The sequence below is a fragment of the Sinocyclocheilus rhinocerous genome, unplaced genomic scaffold, assembly GCF_001515625.1.
Source record: "Sinocyclocheilus rhinocerous isolate Xijiao unplaced genomic scaffold, SAMN03320098_v1.1 scaffold1516, whole genome shotgun sequence".
In the NCBI taxonomy this organism is placed as follows: Eukaryota; Metazoa; Chordata; class Actinopteri; order Cypriniformes; family Cyprinidae; genus Sinocyclocheilus; species Sinocyclocheilus rhinocerous.
The window spans coordinates 45,869-64,955 of NW_015627885.1; the positions used below are offsets into that span (position 1 = coordinate 45,869).

The 19,087-nt window shown below is 39.4% G+C and overlaps 1 protein-coding gene across 1 annotated transcript in view; it reads left to right on the forward strand.

Annotated features, from left to right (window-relative positions):
* The window catches only part of LOC107734569 (SH3 domain-containing RING finger protein 3-like), a 36,914-nt gene that overhangs the window by 4,185 nt on the left and 13,642 nt on the right, over positions 1–19,087 (forward strand). Inside the window, exons 3-6 of the mRNA XM_016546560.1 lie at positions 1,921–2,016; positions 6,693–7,004; positions 8,594–8,697; positions 9,275–9,445. Coding sequence (XP_016402046.1) covers positions 1,921–2,016; positions 6,693–7,004; positions 8,594–8,697; positions 9,275–9,445 — 683 coding nt within the window. The remainder of the gene's footprint in view (positions 1–1,920; positions 2,017–6,692; positions 7,005–8,593; positions 8,698–9,274; positions 9,446–19,087) is intronic.

The following is a 19,087-nucleotide window of genomic DNA, read 5'->3' on the forward strand; positions in this document are numbered from 1 at the left end:
GTTCGTTGTAGTTTTTGAAAAGTGATTTCTGTTAAATAAAATATCTCCTTTTGAATTGGACTTTGAGCTTTGTAACTTTGCAGATATTTTTTATGCTCAAACAGCAACATTACAGACTAACTAAAGTTGAAAAAGTGAAAAAGCATAATAGGACCCCTTTAAAATTGTAATTTTGTAACAACATCCTGCTAAGGGATTGCAGATGCAAATTAGCTTTATAGCTAACTCTGGCACAACACTGTTGTTGTGCGTTGTCCCTGTACAAATAAATGAAATAAACTAAAAAAAAAACTAAAGATTTCATATCACCCATACATAGTTTGGTCCCCATTGACTTTCATTGTATGGAAATTATAATTTTTTTTTTTCAAAATCTCTTCTTTAATGTTCCGCAGAAGAAAGTCAGTCACGAGGGAGAGTGATATAAGAGAGTGAATAATGGCGGAATGTGTGTCTGGGTTCTGTGTCGCGCAGCTGCAGCGTTCAGACGTCTGAATGCATTACTGCCACAAGCAGCCTCTGTCCTCCAGACGCAGGAACCGGAAAGATGAGTCCCGAAAACACAGAGAAGAAAGTCCTTTCATAGAGGAAGAGAGAGATCTGCATGCTAAAACACTCATTAATAGACGCTTGATTGAGTCTCGTTTGACTCACGCTGAAGTGAAGCTTGATGTGAATCAATTCAGATGAGTTCTTTGTATAAGTCCAGCTGCTTCGGCTTCTGTATGATCACATTCATAGAGATACAGATATTAATGCACAGATGCTGTGTGATGGTCAGATAATCAGATTCAAGTTCAGAGTCACTGTAAGTTAGTCTGATTCAACTGAAGTTCAACTGTTACTGAACTGAATTGAATCAACACTGAATTGATCTGAATATACTCTATTAGCTTTTGTAGAGCTGCTCAGTGTTATTCTAATATCATTAAAATACTATTATAGATTCATTAATATTTTGAATCAGTTTTTATTTCTTTATTTTCCATTTTAATTTTAGTTTAAGTTTTAGTAATTTTGTTGTGTGTTTTTGTCATTTTTAGTAGTTTTTTTGTCTGTATAGTTTTTAATTTTAGTTATTTAGTACATCCATTTAAACAAAATTGTTTAAATTAGTCTAAAATTAAACTAAACTTAAACTAAAGAAATTCAATTTTTTTGTTTCAGTTAACATTTATTTTATTTCAATAACAATTTGTAATGGCTTCAAATTTAGCTTTTGTTAACTATAATAATTCTAGAGCTGCTTTACAGCTGAATTTGTTTCAAAATTGATGAATTTTGCGACATTAACACTGTTAATAAACTGAATTGATCTGAATAATTGACACTATTGTCTTCTGTCGAGCTGCTTTACGGATGAAATCACAGTTACCTTTTTAATTTTTTATTCCGAGATATAAAACTCAGAATTCATAGAAAAAATTCAGAATTGTGATGTGCAAGTTATAAGAAATTTTATAAGTTATAAAAGTTTCCAATTTGCAATTGTGAGGAAAATAAGTCAGAATTGTGAGGTGAACTTTTCTGTGGTGTAAACACACTTCTATATGATACAGATACACTGTTTAGTTTTCTACATACACATAGTGAGATTATACTGCTAATATGTGACCCTGGAGCACAAAACCAGTCATAAGGGTCAATTTTTTGAAAATGAGATTTATGCATCATCTGAAGGTTGAATAAATAATCTTTCCATTGATGTATGGTTTGTTAGGATAGGACAATATTTGAAAATCTGGAATCCCACTGCTTTTGTGCTGCAGGGTCACAAATAAATCTGAATATTTAATATGCACTGGTTGATTTTTTTCTCATTCTGATATTAAAATGTGATTTACCTTGGTGACTCTTCTCAATGCATTTCTACAGCGGCAGAATAAAACAGTGAAACTTCATGCATTTCCTCTCTCACAGGACGAGATTCTCACCGTCATACGAAGAGTGGACGATAACTGGGCAGAAGGCATGCTGGGAGATAAGATCGGGATTTTTCCTATCTTATACGTGGAGGTACGTGCACTTGAGTGAGTGTGTGTGTGTGTGTGTGTGTGTGTGTGTGTTAAAGGCTTTCCTTTAAATATAATGAAGCTGAAGAAAAGCACACTGGACTGCTGCATTATGTCGGCTGCTTTAGAGTTTCAAGGTTGAATCACTTACAGATAATTCATTATAAAATACAACAATGAGCCACTTGTGCGGGATTGAGACTCTGAGAAGCAGGTGTGTGTCGTCTCAGAAACCTGGAAGTGATGCATTATGGGTAATGTGTATTGATTTTAAGAGCATGATTGGACAGGAGAGATGTTCTGATGTCCTTTAGCAGGTCAGGGATATTTATCATGAATTAAACATATGCTGTTTTGATAAATGCATTGTCTGTGTGATGCACATTTAAAGAATAACAGTATGATGAGAAATGCCCTTAAAAAACAAACATTTTAAAATATTATTTTCACAGCATTTAAAGGAATAGTTCACCAAAAAATGAACATTTGATGAAAATGTGCATCCGAGATTAGTATGAGTTTGTTTCTTCATCAGGTTTGTAGAAATGTAGCATTGCATCAGTGTGTTTATTTTTGGGTGAACTATTCCTTTAATCGTTCACTCTCTGATCATTAGCTGCTGCCGGTGCTTTATTTCTTCTGAACCTCATCAGCTGAACTTTGCTCATTTGGCTCATAATTCATGGATTTCTGTCAGACTGATTAGTGCAGGAACTCGATCTCCTCTGCCCCCGCGATCACCGGATGAAAATGGGAAAATAAATGATGTTTATCATTTTTCTCCTCTTCACCTCATTTAAAATCTGTCCTCGTGGCTCACGCTGGGATGAGGCTCAATCACGCTCACGTTTTAATGATGTAAATGGTGTAATCGAGCTCCTTGGCTTGATCTGATCTGGTATCTTTTCACTGGTGTTTTATTGTGCTGTAAAGTGTGACGTGGAGCACTGCAGGGAATGCTGGGATATGACTGGAGCTTGATCAATCAATCAAATGAAAAAATAAATAAAGAAAGAAAATGCATGAAGAATATGAAGCTGAAAATAGGAAAAAATTTATTTTATAATTTTTTATGATAAGTTGTTTGTTAATGTGTCTATTTCTTTATCTTTGTAGTGCAGTAATGAGAAAGTTAACGCTGCAATGCAAATTTTCCTAAAACCAGCTTCATTTTTTATTAAATTCTTTGGATGTTCTGCAGGTTTTGTGATGATAGCGTGTCTGTCTGCCGCAAACTCTCATTTAAATGCTGAAGTGAACAAAGCAGGATCTGAGATTTCCGTGTTGAGATCATGGTGAAGAGAAAGATGCTCACAGTCACAGACGCTGCTTACAGCTTCATAAAATACACACAGACACGCACACACACGTTCACACTCACACACACTCCCATACACACATGCACGCTCATATGCACTCACACAAACATGCACACACACATGCACACTCACAGACACTCATACTCACTCATACTCACTCACACACACTTATACACACTCACACGTGCACTTATACACACTCACACACACTTATACACACACATGCACACTTACATGCACTTATACACACACACACACTTATACATACACATGCACACTTACGTGCACTTATACACACACACGCACACTCACGCACTCATACTCACACACTCACACACTTATGCACACAAATGCACACTTACATGCACTTATACACACACACACATACTCACACACACTTATACACACTCATACGTGTACTTATACACACACACACACACACACTTATACACACACGCACACTGACATGCACTTATACACACATTCGCAGACTCACGCACTCATACTCACACACACTTATACACACTCACACACTTATACACACACATGCACACTCACGTGCACTTATGCACACTCACATGCACACTCACGTGCACTTATACACACACACACACACTCCCATACATACATACACACTTTTATACACTCAAACACATGCACACTCACGTGCAATTATACAAACTCACACAGATGCGCACACACACACTTATACAAACTCACACATGCAAACACACACATACACGCACTCACTTGCACTTATACACTCACACACTTACGTGCACTTACACACACACACACACACACTTAAACAAACACACACATACTCACATACACTTGTACACACACACACACACACATACATGCGCACTTATACACTCACATATACACACATACACACCCACTTATACACACTCTCACATGCTCTTATACACACACACACACACGCACTCATGCACATGAAGTCTACATGTTAAAACAGACTTGACACAATAGCTGTTGATAGCGCAGGCTTTATTCCCTCAGATCGTGCTCGTGCGACTCACGCTATGAGTTATTTCTGTACGCGTCTGACAGCCTGTCATTATTCCGCTGCACATTTGCCGCTTTGTGATTTTCTTTTTGTCGTCTTCCCGTGCTGTAATTACACCGCAGTGATGGGCTCTATTATTAGCACAATTAGCAGCACCCTGCACGCGGCGAGGCGTCTGAGCTCTCACTTCCCCGCGCGACTGAAGCCAGAGCTTGACCTATATTAACCACATTTCAAAGTTCACGACTGTGCTAACGAGCTCCCGCGCGCCGGGATCCTAACGAACCGGTGAACGTGAGTAACGTGACCCACCAGAAACAACAATCACGTCACTAATCACACGATCATTACGGTTATTTCCACAAATACACGTGTGATGTCAGTGCTCGTTATTTCCTGGTCTTTGTCTCAAACTGATTGTGATGTCAGATCCGTTGTAACGTGTCCGCACGCGTATTATGCATGCAATTAATTTGCTCTGACCACCTCATGTCAGAGTAATAATATTATGACCTTCAGAAGGCCTCGGTGTTCGTCCGCAGAGACCCGCGCCACGTCTGTGGGGTCCATCAATCATCCTCATTTGCATGCTATTTGCATATTATTAGCATATTTATGAATGCAGGACTGTGAGTTGAAACAAAGGGCTCCAGTCACTTTTGATCTGTTTGTTCGCTGCACACCATCACGTCTGCTTTTGTTTGTGTTTCTATTCATCAAAACATCAGTTTAGTCAGTTTACATAAAACACATTTGCATGCTGCTTTCATTATTATAGTAGGACAATCTGTCATAATGATTTCTGTTGTTTTAAGGGAAGCAAAGCAAAACATCACAGAATTCATCAAATCCAGTGATACCTACTGATGTCAGTTTCCCACCAAAATGATGTCACTTCCTGCCAGATGATGCCATTGGCTTTAGTTAGTCATAGTCTTGACATTGAGGACTCAGGGGAGAGCTGTAAATTCATTATCAATTAAAGCAATGTTACTAAGTTTGATTGGAGAAAGGACAAAACGAAGAAACAACTGTACACATGGAAACTCAAAGCTCTTCACTACAACCCGCCAAAATAAAAGTTTGCTTTAACTTGAAGAAATTGTAGCAGAAATATATTACTATTGTATTATATTATATATTACCAGGGGTGTGAAGTAACGAATTACAAATACTCGCGTTACAGTAATTAAGTAGTTGTCCTATCTACACGGCCTGAAATTTGGTGTGAGGTTGCCGGTATTGCATACAGTGTTAACTCCTGCAAGTTCTGTAAATCCCCACTCACTTAAAAAGACGCGATCTGCGCTGCCTCGTCTCTCTCTCGCGTGCGTTCTGCAGTGTGTTTTCCTTTGAAACAGTTTCCCCAGAAATACTCTGCTATTTAATGCATTTTTCCTTACAAATTGTATTATCAGCATCACAATTCGAGTAAATGTGTAAAAGGTAGGGCATGATGCCATCCTTCTAGAACAATGTGCATTTATGTTAAAATTGTAACATAAATTATCAAGTTTAGTTATTCTTATTTCTTTATTGCAAAACGCTAAAACTGGCACCGTTTTGGAGAGAAATGGGCTCTCATTTTAACCCATATCATGGTGTGTGATGCTGAACTATGAGTTTCTAATAGTTTTTGTATTTGCACTGTTCTAAACATGAATATTTTATGTGCAACAGCAGGGTGCTGTCTCAGTGGCCTTACACGTGATTTTAAATCTATTTTTTCAAACTCTGATTTAAATGGGGATGATTGTACTGAGAATAACTTTCATCTTTTCTTCAACTGAATACTGTTTCCGTGCTGTTTTAATGTATTTTAAAGAGTTGGCAGTCAAAATTAAAACTGCTGGATGAAAGATATTCTTCATTCTTTATGACAAACAAGATAATATGAATTACAGAATGTACAACGTTTTTAAAATGTATAAATTGCGGTGTACAGCGTTTATTATGAGGGGGTAGAATCCACAGCTCAGTACTCACTACTCAATACTCATCAGTACTTTTAAATAGGCTACTCTTTTACTCTTACTCAAGTAGTTTTTTGGACAAGTACTTTTACTCTACTCGCACTACATTTTTTGGTTTCAGGATTCACAGATGAACAGAAAGTTCAAAAGAACAACATTTATTTGAAATAGAAATCTTTTGTAACATTATAAATGTCTTTACTGGCACTTTTGATCAATTTAATGCAGCCTTGAAGTATTAATTTCTTTTGAGTGTATCACAGTTTCCGCAAAAATATTGGGCAGCACAACTGAGCAGAAGAGACTATTGATGTAAGTGTAAAATAATAACTGTGTGGATTCCGGTGTTTGTCCTCAGCTGAATGAAACGGCGAAGCAGCTGATGGAGATGGACAAACCGTCCGCGGCCCCGGGTCCGAGCGCAGAGTCTCCCGCCGCCGTCAGCTGTAACGGGAACGCCGTGCACAGACACGCCGAGGGGAAGAAGAATGCCAAGAAGCGGCACTCATTCACGGCGCTCAGCGTGACGCAGCGCTCGGCGCAGGTGCTGGGAAACAACCGGCACTCGATGGAGATCAGCGCACCTGTGCTCATCAGCTCCTCGGACCCCCGCGCCGCCGCTCGCATCGCAGACTGCCCACACCTGTCCTCCAGCGCACCGGCCACACAGGTACAGACAAAGATCTTATGCACACACACACACAAATCCAGAACAATTAAAATGGAATCCAGAAAAATTTAAACTGAAAAAAATTAATTAAAAAGCAGAATTTTTTTGAAAAAGCAAAATTTATTTAATATGGCCCTAAAAATGCTATTTTTGTAAAACTTTTTATAAATTGTTAAATTTGATCAGTTTCATGACTAATTACTTAGGTGTGCTTCTTGAATTCTGAAATTCAATTTAAGAATTAAAACAGAATCCAGAAAAATTAAAACACATAATTTAGGAAAAATAAACCTAAAAAAATTAAAATAAGTTTCATGGAGCCTTAAAAGATGCAAGTTTTGTCAAACATCATTAAATAAATTGTTGCTAAATTGAATAAAGTTTCACGATTTCAACTAATTAGGCATGTTAAACTGAACTAAAATTTAATTTAACCATTAAAATGGAAATACAAATCCAGAACAATTTAAATGGAATCCAGAAAAATTTAAACAGAAAAAAATGAATAAAAAAACAGAATTTGGGAAGAAGCAAAATTATTTTAATAGGGCCCTAAAAATGCAATTTTTGTTAAACTTTTTTAATTTGTTAAATTTGATAAGTTTCATGACTGTAATTACTTAGGTATGCTTTTTGAATTCTGAAATTCAATTTAATAATTAAAACCCGAATTAAAACCAAAATAATTAAATAATTAATAATTAAAAGGGAACAAATTGAATTCTGTCTGAACAGTCTCAACTCTGTTTGGAGTCTTTAGTTTTGAACTGCTGTCAGACTGATTCATTCATTCATTCGCTGCAGTGGTAAAGATGAGTCTGTATGTTATTTGGTTTGTTGTGTTAGTGTTTGTTATTACAGTCGTTTCTGTGTGTTCCTGTTCAACTCTTCACCCTCTCCTGCGTCTCTAATGAATCTGAACGGCTCCTGAGGGCCTGATGTCTCCATTCAGATCCTGTTGTTGTGATTTTAAAATCTTTTAGTGGCCCATGAAAGATTGGACTAGTTTCACGAGTCGTCCTCGTCTCGTGACTATGAGTGTGTTCAGATGATTTGATAACATGTTTTTAAGTCAATCAAATCAAATGCATCTGCCTTGATTATTTGAACTTGATTTTTACTGTATTTTTCTTCATTTATGAAACATGTTGAATCTATTTGACTATAATGAATGATTGATTCAGATCACCTTGTCAGAGTAAATGTAGAGTTATGGATATATATATATATATCTATATATATATATTAGAGTTATAGGCCTCTTGACCTCTGACCTGGGCTCAGCTGGTTGGTTCCAGTAAGAGCGTTGGGCTCCATTAGTGTTCTGAGGTCAAAGGTCAACATGAGAACCCGTGAGGGTGAATCTCTGGAGTTTTGCCTGAGTGAAACAGACGGATCATGTGCATTTACAACTCCCATAATGCATCCTGTCCTCAGCTGCAGGAGCCCATTAGAGACACGCTCAGAACGATCAGTTCAGTTTAAAGGTGAAGTGTGTCACGTGATATTTGGAATGGAATGTATTATTTGTTTTGTTTATTCCATATATACATATATATATATATATGTCTGATCCGCTGTCTTCACAGGACTCTTCAGTCGCAGCAAATGCAGCAGCTTTAGTTCCACCGCGTGTCACGTCAACAACCGGAGAGCTGCTCGCCGCGGCTAAAGTCCAGCTGCCTCTCAACATGTGAGTCATGATGATTTAATGCAGCGCTGAACCGTCACTGTTATTCCTGCTGCTCCACGCAGACCTGGACTTCACATTTAGAACAACTTAAAATAACTCGTTTCTATGCATTTTATATGTGTGTGTGTGTGTGTGTGTGCACTGGTTTGGGTGGTTTATGAGGACACAAATTTGTATAATGACATGGGTATGACAGGTATTACAATATGAAGGTGGTTTATGAGGACACTTCCTGTGTCTCTGTAATTCAAAAGGCTTAAAAAACGTACTAAATGGTGTTTTTTTTCAAAGTCAGTGTGTGTGTGTGAGTGTGCGTGTGTGTGAAGGATGAGTACAGTGTGTGTTGTGGCCATCAGTAGGTCAGTGGTCTATATTTTGAGCCGCTCTTCTGCTCTTCCTGTGATTGATGCGGCTGTAATGAAATCGCTCAGTGTTTTAATAACAGACTCTGGACTCAATGTAATAAAATGCTGCTGTCAGAGCTGATCAAGTCTCCACACACACACACACACACACACACACACACACTGCCTCAGGAACATGCGTCGCTCATGAATCTTTCTCTTCATCTCTGCAGATATCTGGCCATGTACGCTTACAAACCGCAGAAGGCGGATGAGCTGGAGCTGCGGAAGGGCGAGATGTACCGCGTGATGGAGAAGTGTCAGGACGGCTGGTTCAAAGGCACGTCGCTGCGCTCCGGAGCGTCTGGAGTTTTCCCAGGAAACTATGTCACACCCGTCTCCAGGTGAGCGTTACTGATATAATACTATACTATACTTTTTGAGGAGCTTTTGGTACAAACATACATACATACATGCATATATGACATGAGAACAGAAAGAACATTTAAATAAGTAAGACTAAGGGAAAAAAATCAATAATAATAATAATGTGGTATAATCTGGAGCAGAAGATTTATGTATAGATTTGTGCATTATTTACTGTATATACAGCTGTATAAATAAAAGTATGTATATGTATTTACATAATACTTGAGAGAGACGCAATAATTAGTTATTAACAACAAACAACATTTATTTATAATTTAAATTGATCCAAAGTGCTGTACAGTGATCAAACAAATCTACTAATAAAAACAACAGCTACACACATACAAAGGCTAAAGAGTAAAAATAAGATTTAAGTCTAGACTTAAAAATGTACAGAGAAGGAGCAGATTTCACATGATAGGGTAGACCATTCCAAAGCTTGGGGCCAACCACAGAAAAAGCCCGATCACCCTTTGATTTGTACCGACACCGTGGTACAGTTAGAAGCAAGTGACTCGAAGATCTAAGTACCCTAGCAGGACAATATGGCACAAAAAGTTCAGAGATATAACTTGGTGCGCAACCAGACAATGCCTTATAAACAAACAGAATAATTTTAAAATCAACCCTGAATTTAACGGGAAGCCAGTGAAGGGATGATAAAACAGGAGAAATGTGATCCCTCTTTTTTGACCCAGTCAAAAGTCTTGCCGCAGCATTTTGAACAGCTTGCAATCGTGACACTGAAGATTGAGGAAGACCAGAATAAAGAGAGTTACAATAATCCAATCGAGATGTAACAAGTGCATGAATCACAACTTCCATATCCTTCCTTGAAAGAAGATGCTTCAACTTTGCAGTAGATCTCAAATGGAAAAAAAATGCTCTAATAACAGCACTAATTTGTTAATCAAAAAATAGAGAGGAGTCAAAAATCACTCCAAGGTTTTTAATTTGTTTGCGTACATTAGTTGAAAGTGGACCTAACTGACCTTCCAAAGCAGGTGACAAATGTGCAGGACAACCTAATATTAAAACCTCGGTTGTATCCTCATTTAACTGCAGGAAATTATTAGACATCCATTTCTTAATATCATGTACACATTTCAATAATACATCAAATGAAACAGCAGTATCAAGCCTTACTGGTAGATAAAACTAAGAATCATCCGCGTAACAATGATATGAAATACTGTATTTTTGAAAAATGTGGGCCAAGGGAACCACATAAAGGGAAAACAGTAAAGGTCCCAAAATGGATCCCTGGGGCACTCCACACAAGACAGGTGCAGCGGAAGTGAAAACATTTCCTAAATTTACAGAAAAAGTCCTGTTCTCGAGATACGAGGCAAACCACTTTAATGCAGTGCCTCGAATACCTACCACACATTCAAGTCGATCAAGAAGAATGCTATGGTCAATGGTGTCAAATGCCACGCTCAGGTCCAAAAATACCAACACAACACAAGCACCTGAATTCAGAGAAAGCAGCATGTCATTTGTAACTCTCAATAGAGATGACTCAGTACTGTGTAATGATCTAAAACCAGATTGAAACTCATCTAAAACACTAAAAGAATCCAAAAAAGACTGAAGTTGTAAAAACACTACTTTCTCCAAAAGCTTGCTGATAAAGGGCAACTTAGAAATTGGCCGATAGTTACAGAACATTGCTGGGTCATACAATATCATCTAACTGATGTGATAAAACAGGTTGAAAGGAAGACAAACAACTTGTGGTACAAGGCAATTGCAAATGAAGTGATTCAGAAGGAGCAATGGAGGTTCTGATAGCATCAATATTTTGAGTAAAATTGTTTTTAAAAATCCTCACAAAGCTCTGAGGAGGCCTCAGATAATAAATTCATAGTTGGGTTTAAAAAAGAATCAGTCATATCAAACAAAGCTTTTGGTCTATTCACATTATCAGCAATTAACTGAGAAAAATTACTAGATTTTGCATGTTTTACTGCTATTTGATAATTAGAGAGACTTAACTTTGATATCAAAGGAAACATGTAGCTTATCTTTTTTCCACTTTCGCTCTGCTTTCCGACACTCTTGTCTAAGAGCGCGGGTGGTTTCATTTAACCATGGCTGGCCAACACCCTTTACCCTTTTATTCTTAAGCGGAGCAACAGTGTCCAAAGATGTAGAGCAAGCTTTAGTATCAGTTTCGTTAAGGATATCATTGGTAACATTTAAAGAATAATATTCAGAAAACAAATTTGCAGTGTTAGAATTAATAACTCTAGACAAATGTGAATGCTGACCGAAAGTAGGTGGAGAAAAGCATTCAGATTCAAACAAAACTGGATAATGATCAGACACACATGCCTCAATAACCTCCATGTTTGAGATCAAAAGGCCACGGGACAAAACCAAGTCAAGTGTATGACCCAAATTATGAGTTGGGCCACATACATATTGTTAAATATTCAGTGACTCTAAAAGAGTTACAAATTCCTTGACAAAATGGTTTCGAAGGACAACAAAAATGAATATTAAAATCCCCAATGATTAGTAATCTATCAGCACGAGTCACCAGATCAGACAGAAAATCAGAAAATTGACAAATAAAATCCTTATTCCATTTAGGGGGTCTGTAAACCAAAGCACATAGTACAGGCCCCTTTACATCAACCTTCAATAGCTGGACTTCAAAACTGGAGAAAGTATCAGTGGGCACAGTCTTACATTTAAAACAGCTTCTAAAAACTGTTGCAACTCCACCACCATGTCCAGAGGCCCGTGGCGAACTAAAAAATGCACAGTCTGGAGGAGCAATCTCAACAAGAGGCATCAAGTCACCATATTTATAACCAAGTCTCAGTAATAAATAAGAAGTCTAATGAATGCGATGTAAATAAGTCATTTAGAATAAAAGATTTATTCGATATTGACCTAGCATTCACTAAGGCCATCTTAGCAGTAGTAGTACAGGCTGACCGCCGAGAGCTGAGAGGTGCGTCTTTGAGCAAAGTGATATTTCCAAAATTGATGCTCCGACTCTTAGCATTTGATCCGATGGAAGAGTGGCGATATGACGACCAAATGACCAGGATATATTCATTATCCTGCGATGGAGTCACAGACCTCACAAGGAAATCACGGCGAGATCCACGATGGATGTACCTGGGGCAGCGTATAATTCCCAGTGCGGCACAGCAGTTGTATATTTCGCCGGGAAGACGGTAGAGCGAATTTAGTCTCTGTAGATCCAATGAAGAGTATTTAAGCACCATGCTCGGAAAGCAGTTCACACCGGGAACGAAAAACAGATCCCACTTCGAAGAACAAACAGTAAAACTCCAGCAGACCAGTGCACAGATGATATAGCACCACATTTCAAACTGGATTTAGTTCTCCACGTTCAAGTTCATTCAGATCCACCACCTCAATCCGCACACCGTAACAGGGCAGGCAATGGAATAATGCTCCACAAAAATCAGATGAGATCGGGTGAGATCTCCTCGCTCCAAGGACAGTACAAAGTAAAATAGAAAGCAAAATAAAAAGTAAAAATAAAATAACATAAAATACCGGAGAGCGGCGGCAGCCAAACACGCCAGTGTTCACTCGAACCGGAAGTCGAAGGTGAAAGATTTGATAATTAATTTAGATTATTAAGAAATGAATTACAGAAGACAGGTGGCAATTTCTGTGTTAGCTGTTTAATGGCATGGGGGGAAAACTGTTTTTATGCCTAGATGTTCTAGTGCACAGAGATCTGTAGCATCTGCCTGAAGGAAGAAGTGCAAACAGGTTGTGTCCGGGGTGAGAGGGGTCTGTGATGATGTTACCTACACATTTCTTCACTTTGGAGATGTACAAGTCCTGAAGGTTGGGCAGGTGCACACCAATGATCCTTTCAGCTGTCCTAACAGTCCGCTGCAGTCTTCTTAAGTCTGACCTGCTGGCTGACCCAAACCAGAGAGTTATAGAAGTGCACAGAATCGATTCAATAACAGCAGAGTATAACTGTGTCATCTGTGCCTGTGGCAGGTTGAACTTTTTCAGCTGGCAAAGGAAATACAGCCTCTGCTGGGCCTTTTTCACAATAGAGTCAATGTGATTGTCCCACTTCAGGTCCTGAGAGATGTTGGTGCCCAGGAACCTGAATGACTCCACTGCAGCCACAGTGCTGTTCATGATGGTGATTGGGGGGAGGTGGTGGGGGTGGGGCGGTTCTCCTGAAGTCCACAATCATCTCCACTGTTTTGAGCGTGTTCAGCTCCAGGATTTTGTGACTGCACCAGACAGCCAGCTCTTTAACCTCCTGTCTGTAAGCAGATTCGTCTCCATTCTGGATGAGACCGATGACTGTAGTGTCGTCCGTAAACTTCAGGAGCTTGACAGCGGGGTCTTTAGAGGTGCAGTCGTTGGTGTAGAGGGAGAAGAGCAGTGGGGAGAGGACAGAACCCTGAGGAGCTCCGGTGTTGATGGTGCGGGTGTTGGATGTGAGTTTTCCCAGCCTCACCAGCTGCTGCCTGTCTGTCAGGAAGCTGGTGATCCACTGACAGATGGAGGTGGGTACAGAGAGCTGGGTCAGTTTATTCTGAAGGGTGTCTGGGATGATGGTGTTGAAAGTGGAGCTGAAGTCCACAAACAGGATCCTTGCATAAGTGCCTGGTTTGTCCAGATGTTGCAGGATGTTGTGCAGTCCCATGTTGACTGCATCATCCACAGACCTGTTTGCTCAGTAAGTAAACTGCAGGGGGTCCAGTAAGGGTCCGGTAATGTCCTTTAAGTAGGCCAACACCAGTCTTTCAAATGACTTCATGACCACAGATGTTAAAGCAACAGGTCTGTAGTCATTTATCCCTGTGATTTTTGGTTTCTTGGGTACAGGGATGATGGTGGAGCGTTTGAAGCAGAAGGGGACTTCACACAGCTCCAGTGATCTGTTGAAGATCAGTGTGAAGTTGGATGACAGCTGGACAGCACAGGCTTTGAGACAGGCTGGAGAGACACTGTCTGGGCCTTTGGCTTTCCTTATCTTCTGTTTCCTGAAGACTTTGTGTACATCATCTTCACCGATCTGAAGTGCAGGCTGAGAGGCAGTAGAGGGGAGGGAGGGTGTTGATGGCTGTATTGTGAGATGTTCAGAGCGGGTGTGGGGTGTGAGACCAGGCTTTTCAAACCTGCAGTAAAACTCATTCAAATCGTCAGCTAAAAGTTGATTCTCCTCAGTGTTGGGGGATGGGGTCTTGTAGCAGGCCCTTCCCCACTGATGCAGGGTCATTGCTTGAAAACTGTTTTTCAGCTTTTCAGAGTAGCTTCTCTTAGCCACTCTTATCTCCCTATTCAGTGTGTATTTGGCCTGTTTGTACAAGGCTTTGTCCCCACTCCTGTAGGCGTCCTCTGTTTGAGTTTTGTACTGAACCAAGGTGTGTCATTGTTAAATGTTAAATACACATGTCCTCACAGAAACAGATGTAGGACGTCACGGTGTCAGTGAGCTCATCCAGATCGGTGGCTGCAGCCTCAAAAACACCCAAATCAGTGCAGTCGAAACAGGCTTGTGAATCCTGCTCTGCTTCATTAGTCCATCTTCTTACAGATCTCACTACAGGCTAGGGCTGGGCAATTTTTCCGATATTATAGATTAATTAAAAAAAAATGCAGGAAGATAGGAGTTCTTTGAACCTGAGCGCCGTGTTTTTAGAATGCTGTTTTATGCAGGAGATAAAAATCTGTAAAGGACTACTACTGTATGTCTAATATTTCATGTTTGCATCATGGTGACCGGCTGAAAGCGGCTGTTCATTGTTTTTACAGAACAGTTATAGTTAATAATAGTCTACTGGTGTTTTACCTTCAGACATTCTGAATTTGAATTACCTTGAATTTTAAAGCATTTTCCTTGTATTATTTCTGAACATAAAATATGTATAAGACAAGTTAGTACAAGATGTAGTTGTAGTTCATGCATCTTTTTTGCAAAGATATTTAACAAGTGATTTGTTTAACATTTACATCATGTGTGGTGCACTTGGAATATAAATTTCTTTAACTAGAGGGTTAATAAAGAAAGTTACTTGAATCATATTGTAGTAACATTTTCAAGTTGACTTGTTAAAAATCGAGAATCGGTCAAACGTGAAAAAAAAAAATCGAGATTAAATTTTTTTTTCCATATCGCCCAGCCCTACTACAGGTTTAGCAGATTTAAGTTTCTGCTTGTAGGCTGGAAGAAGATGAACCAAACAGTGATCAGAGAGTCCCAGGGGGACAGAGTGTGTATGCATCCTTTAAAACTGAGGCAATGGACCATTGTATCAGCTTTATTAAAATCAGAGAATGATAATGAAAGAGTCTGGATAACACTGCTCTGTGTGTGTGTTCTGATCAGCCAGCTGTTGTAGCGCCACCCTCACACACGCGTCAGGAGGAATGTACGCACTCACCAGAATAAACGAGGAAAACTCCCGCGGCAAATAAAAAGGCTTACAGTTAATAAAGAGAGCTTCCAAATTTGGGCAGCACATCTTCTTCAAAACTGTCACTCTGTCACAAAGCAAGGCCAGACACAACAGATAAGTGCAAAACAGGATGGTTTTATTGACTTGGTAAGTGGATGACTGGAATAGGTGAGTTAAAGGCAGGTGAATGTCAACACAGTGAATGGTTCCAGGGTGCTTATCTGAGTTCTGATGGAGAGGATCGTATGCCGGTTACGTTGGAGATCGTGGAACCGTTTCCACGGAGTCGTTGGAGGATCGTGGGAGGAACAGCAGGTAATTCGTTCTAGGAGATTTTGGGCAGAGGGAGTCCAGAGTAGTTCGTAGGAGTGAACGGTAGACCGGACAGTGAGTGGCTGTGCTGTGTGTGTATTTGTAGTGTGGCTTGATTGGTGACAGCAGGTGCGGGTGATCAGAACTCAGGTGACTGTGATCGGGTAATTATCCTGGATGGTGACTGAAGTGACTGTGATGACTCCCTGACACACGTCTGCCTTCATTGATATAAAAACATAATCCACGCCTCTCGTTTCCCCCGACGACTCGGTGACGCGGTCCGCTCTGAAACAGCTGGAAGCCCGTTAGATGTAACACGCTGTCCGGGATGGCTCCGGTCAACCAGGTTTCCGTGAAGCAAAGCGCAGCAGAGTTTAAAAAGTCCTTGTTTGTGCGGGTGAGGAGTAGTAGTTCGTCTGATTTATTTGCTAAGGAGCGGAGATTCGCCAGATTTAGAGTCCTAAAACCACGCTGTCGGACAAACAAACAAAAATATGAGCTACAAACCTAGGCAGCCATGCGCGGCGCCATCTTGGCTCTTTTCTGGCTGCGGGGTTAAGGCTAGATGAGATACAGCTACAGCCAGATTGTCCTGCTGAACATGTGCACATCAATATTGCATCACAGTTTATTACTGTATTTGCATTATTGTAAGGTTATGTATTGGGTTGGGGTAGGTGTAGACGTTAATAAAGCACAATCTAATAGGTAGCAAATTTTATTTATTGTTGTTTTCTGGCCATAGCTGTATCCCTTCTAGCAGGGGCGGACTGGCCATCTGGATGTTCTGGAGAAGTCCATCTGACGGTGGAACCTGGCCGGTTCATCATCAAAGAAAAAGTGTCAGATTAAGTGACGTTGACGGCCGACAAAAGGGGGCGCTAATGCAATCTATTTTTGCTTATAAGAAACCAAAACTGACGCGAAGGAGAGTGAGCTCGTGATGGCAAGCAAAAGACGTGAAGATAAAGGTGGTTGGGAGAAGCTAAAAGGAAAAAAAGCGAACAGTTACATAATTTTACATTTACATTTAGTAATTTAGCAGACGCTTTTACATCAGGTTACCTTTGCCCGCCTCTCTCACTATATGGCCGACAAAAGGGGGTGCTAATGCAATCTATTTTTGCTTATAAGAAACCGAAACTGACGCGAAGGAGAGTGAACTCGTGATTGCAAGCAAAAGACGTGAAGATAAAGGTGGTTGGGAGAAGCTAAAAGGAAAAAAAGCGAACAGTTACATCAGGTTACCCTTCCCCGCCTCTCTCACTATACACAACATGTAGCCTATAGCACTATAGTAAAATCCCAGGACAACCCTAGTCCGAGCGTCCACTGCTATTTATCACTCCATATTGTCTGGCATGAATATTACATTCATTCATAAAGAGACAGCAGCGATTCTACAACGGGTTACATTTGAGAGCTATTGAGTTCGAAAATTGAGCCAATAAGGTGATTAGTCCACACACACTCTCACACTCTCACACACACACACACACAGAGACGTATGAATACTCAAATTGAAGAATTCTGTTGTTTCAGGTTTCTAGACTCTAGGTTTATGTTTATCATTGTCATATACATTTTGCATTCTGCTCTTTTTATGTAGATTTCAAGTATTTTAGTTCATACAATAATACATTTATTTCAATCCTCTGTTGAAAAAAAAACAGAAAGCATCACATAATTTGTAATGGTTTTACTGGTTGTAATGAAAATTGTATTGGTTTTAATGGAAACTGTAATGGTGCCTGTTGGTCTCTACTGGTAATTGATCACCTTCTATTCATGGCTCTTGTTAAAGCCACTAAATCCTAATGTAATATGTCCCAAAAACACACTACAGGAAACCATTATTTAATGGTTTTAATGGTTAAAAGTTGATGGTTTGTAATGGTAATTGTAGTGGAAATCATTCAATTTTTTTTGATGGTTTCTATTGTTTTTGCCAGCAGGGACACCATGGGTTTTGTGATGTTATTTGCCATAAATGCGATAGGATTACTGTAATATTGTGAGATAGTAGCGACTGTTTGTAGTTGTGGTGGGCCTATTTGGGAGAAAATCCAGGGCTGTTTTTTACTCCCAGTCCATCCCTGCCTTCTAGCCACAACCTGATTAGCATGCTGCTGCTGTGAGTGTAACCGCAGGCCAGAGTCTGGAGCGATGCCATGCGCTGTCTGGGTCAGTGAGGCTCTGTTCATTCATGAAATGCAGTGTTTGAGGTGCATTAATGTAGAACATGTGTGACGACCTCAAACGCACCTCATTCAATCAGAGTTTAGTCTGAATGATCAGGTTTAAATGCTTAGTCAGCAGACAGAGAGTAATTTTGGAATCATTCGGTATTAATCTACCATTAAGATGACAGAAGGAAAGTGTTTCTGCAGGATCTTTGTCTGTCTGTAGTCGCGCACACATCAGATACGGGTGATGGTTTTGGCATTGACTCAGCAGTTGGTTTTTATTTGTTTTTGCAGTTAACAGGCTGTTAAACAAGTCTCAGATTAAACAATGGATCTGCTGCAGTTTATGAGCTTCATGACTTTAGGTTTTGAGTTTTGCAAAAACTGAATGATCACGGTCACATGATGAAACACTGTTTATTTATTTTTTTTATATTTAATTATTTATTTAATAATTAATTTATTACTTGAATAATAATTTTTATTGATAATATACACACACACACACACCTTAAGCAGCAAATCAGCATATTAGAATGATTTCTGAAGATCATGTGACACTGAAGACTGGAGTTATGATGATGAAAATTCAGCTTTAATCACAGGAATAAATTACATTTGAAAATATATTCAGATAGAAAGCTGTTATTTTAAATAGTAAAAATATTTCAAAATTGTACTGTTTTTGCTG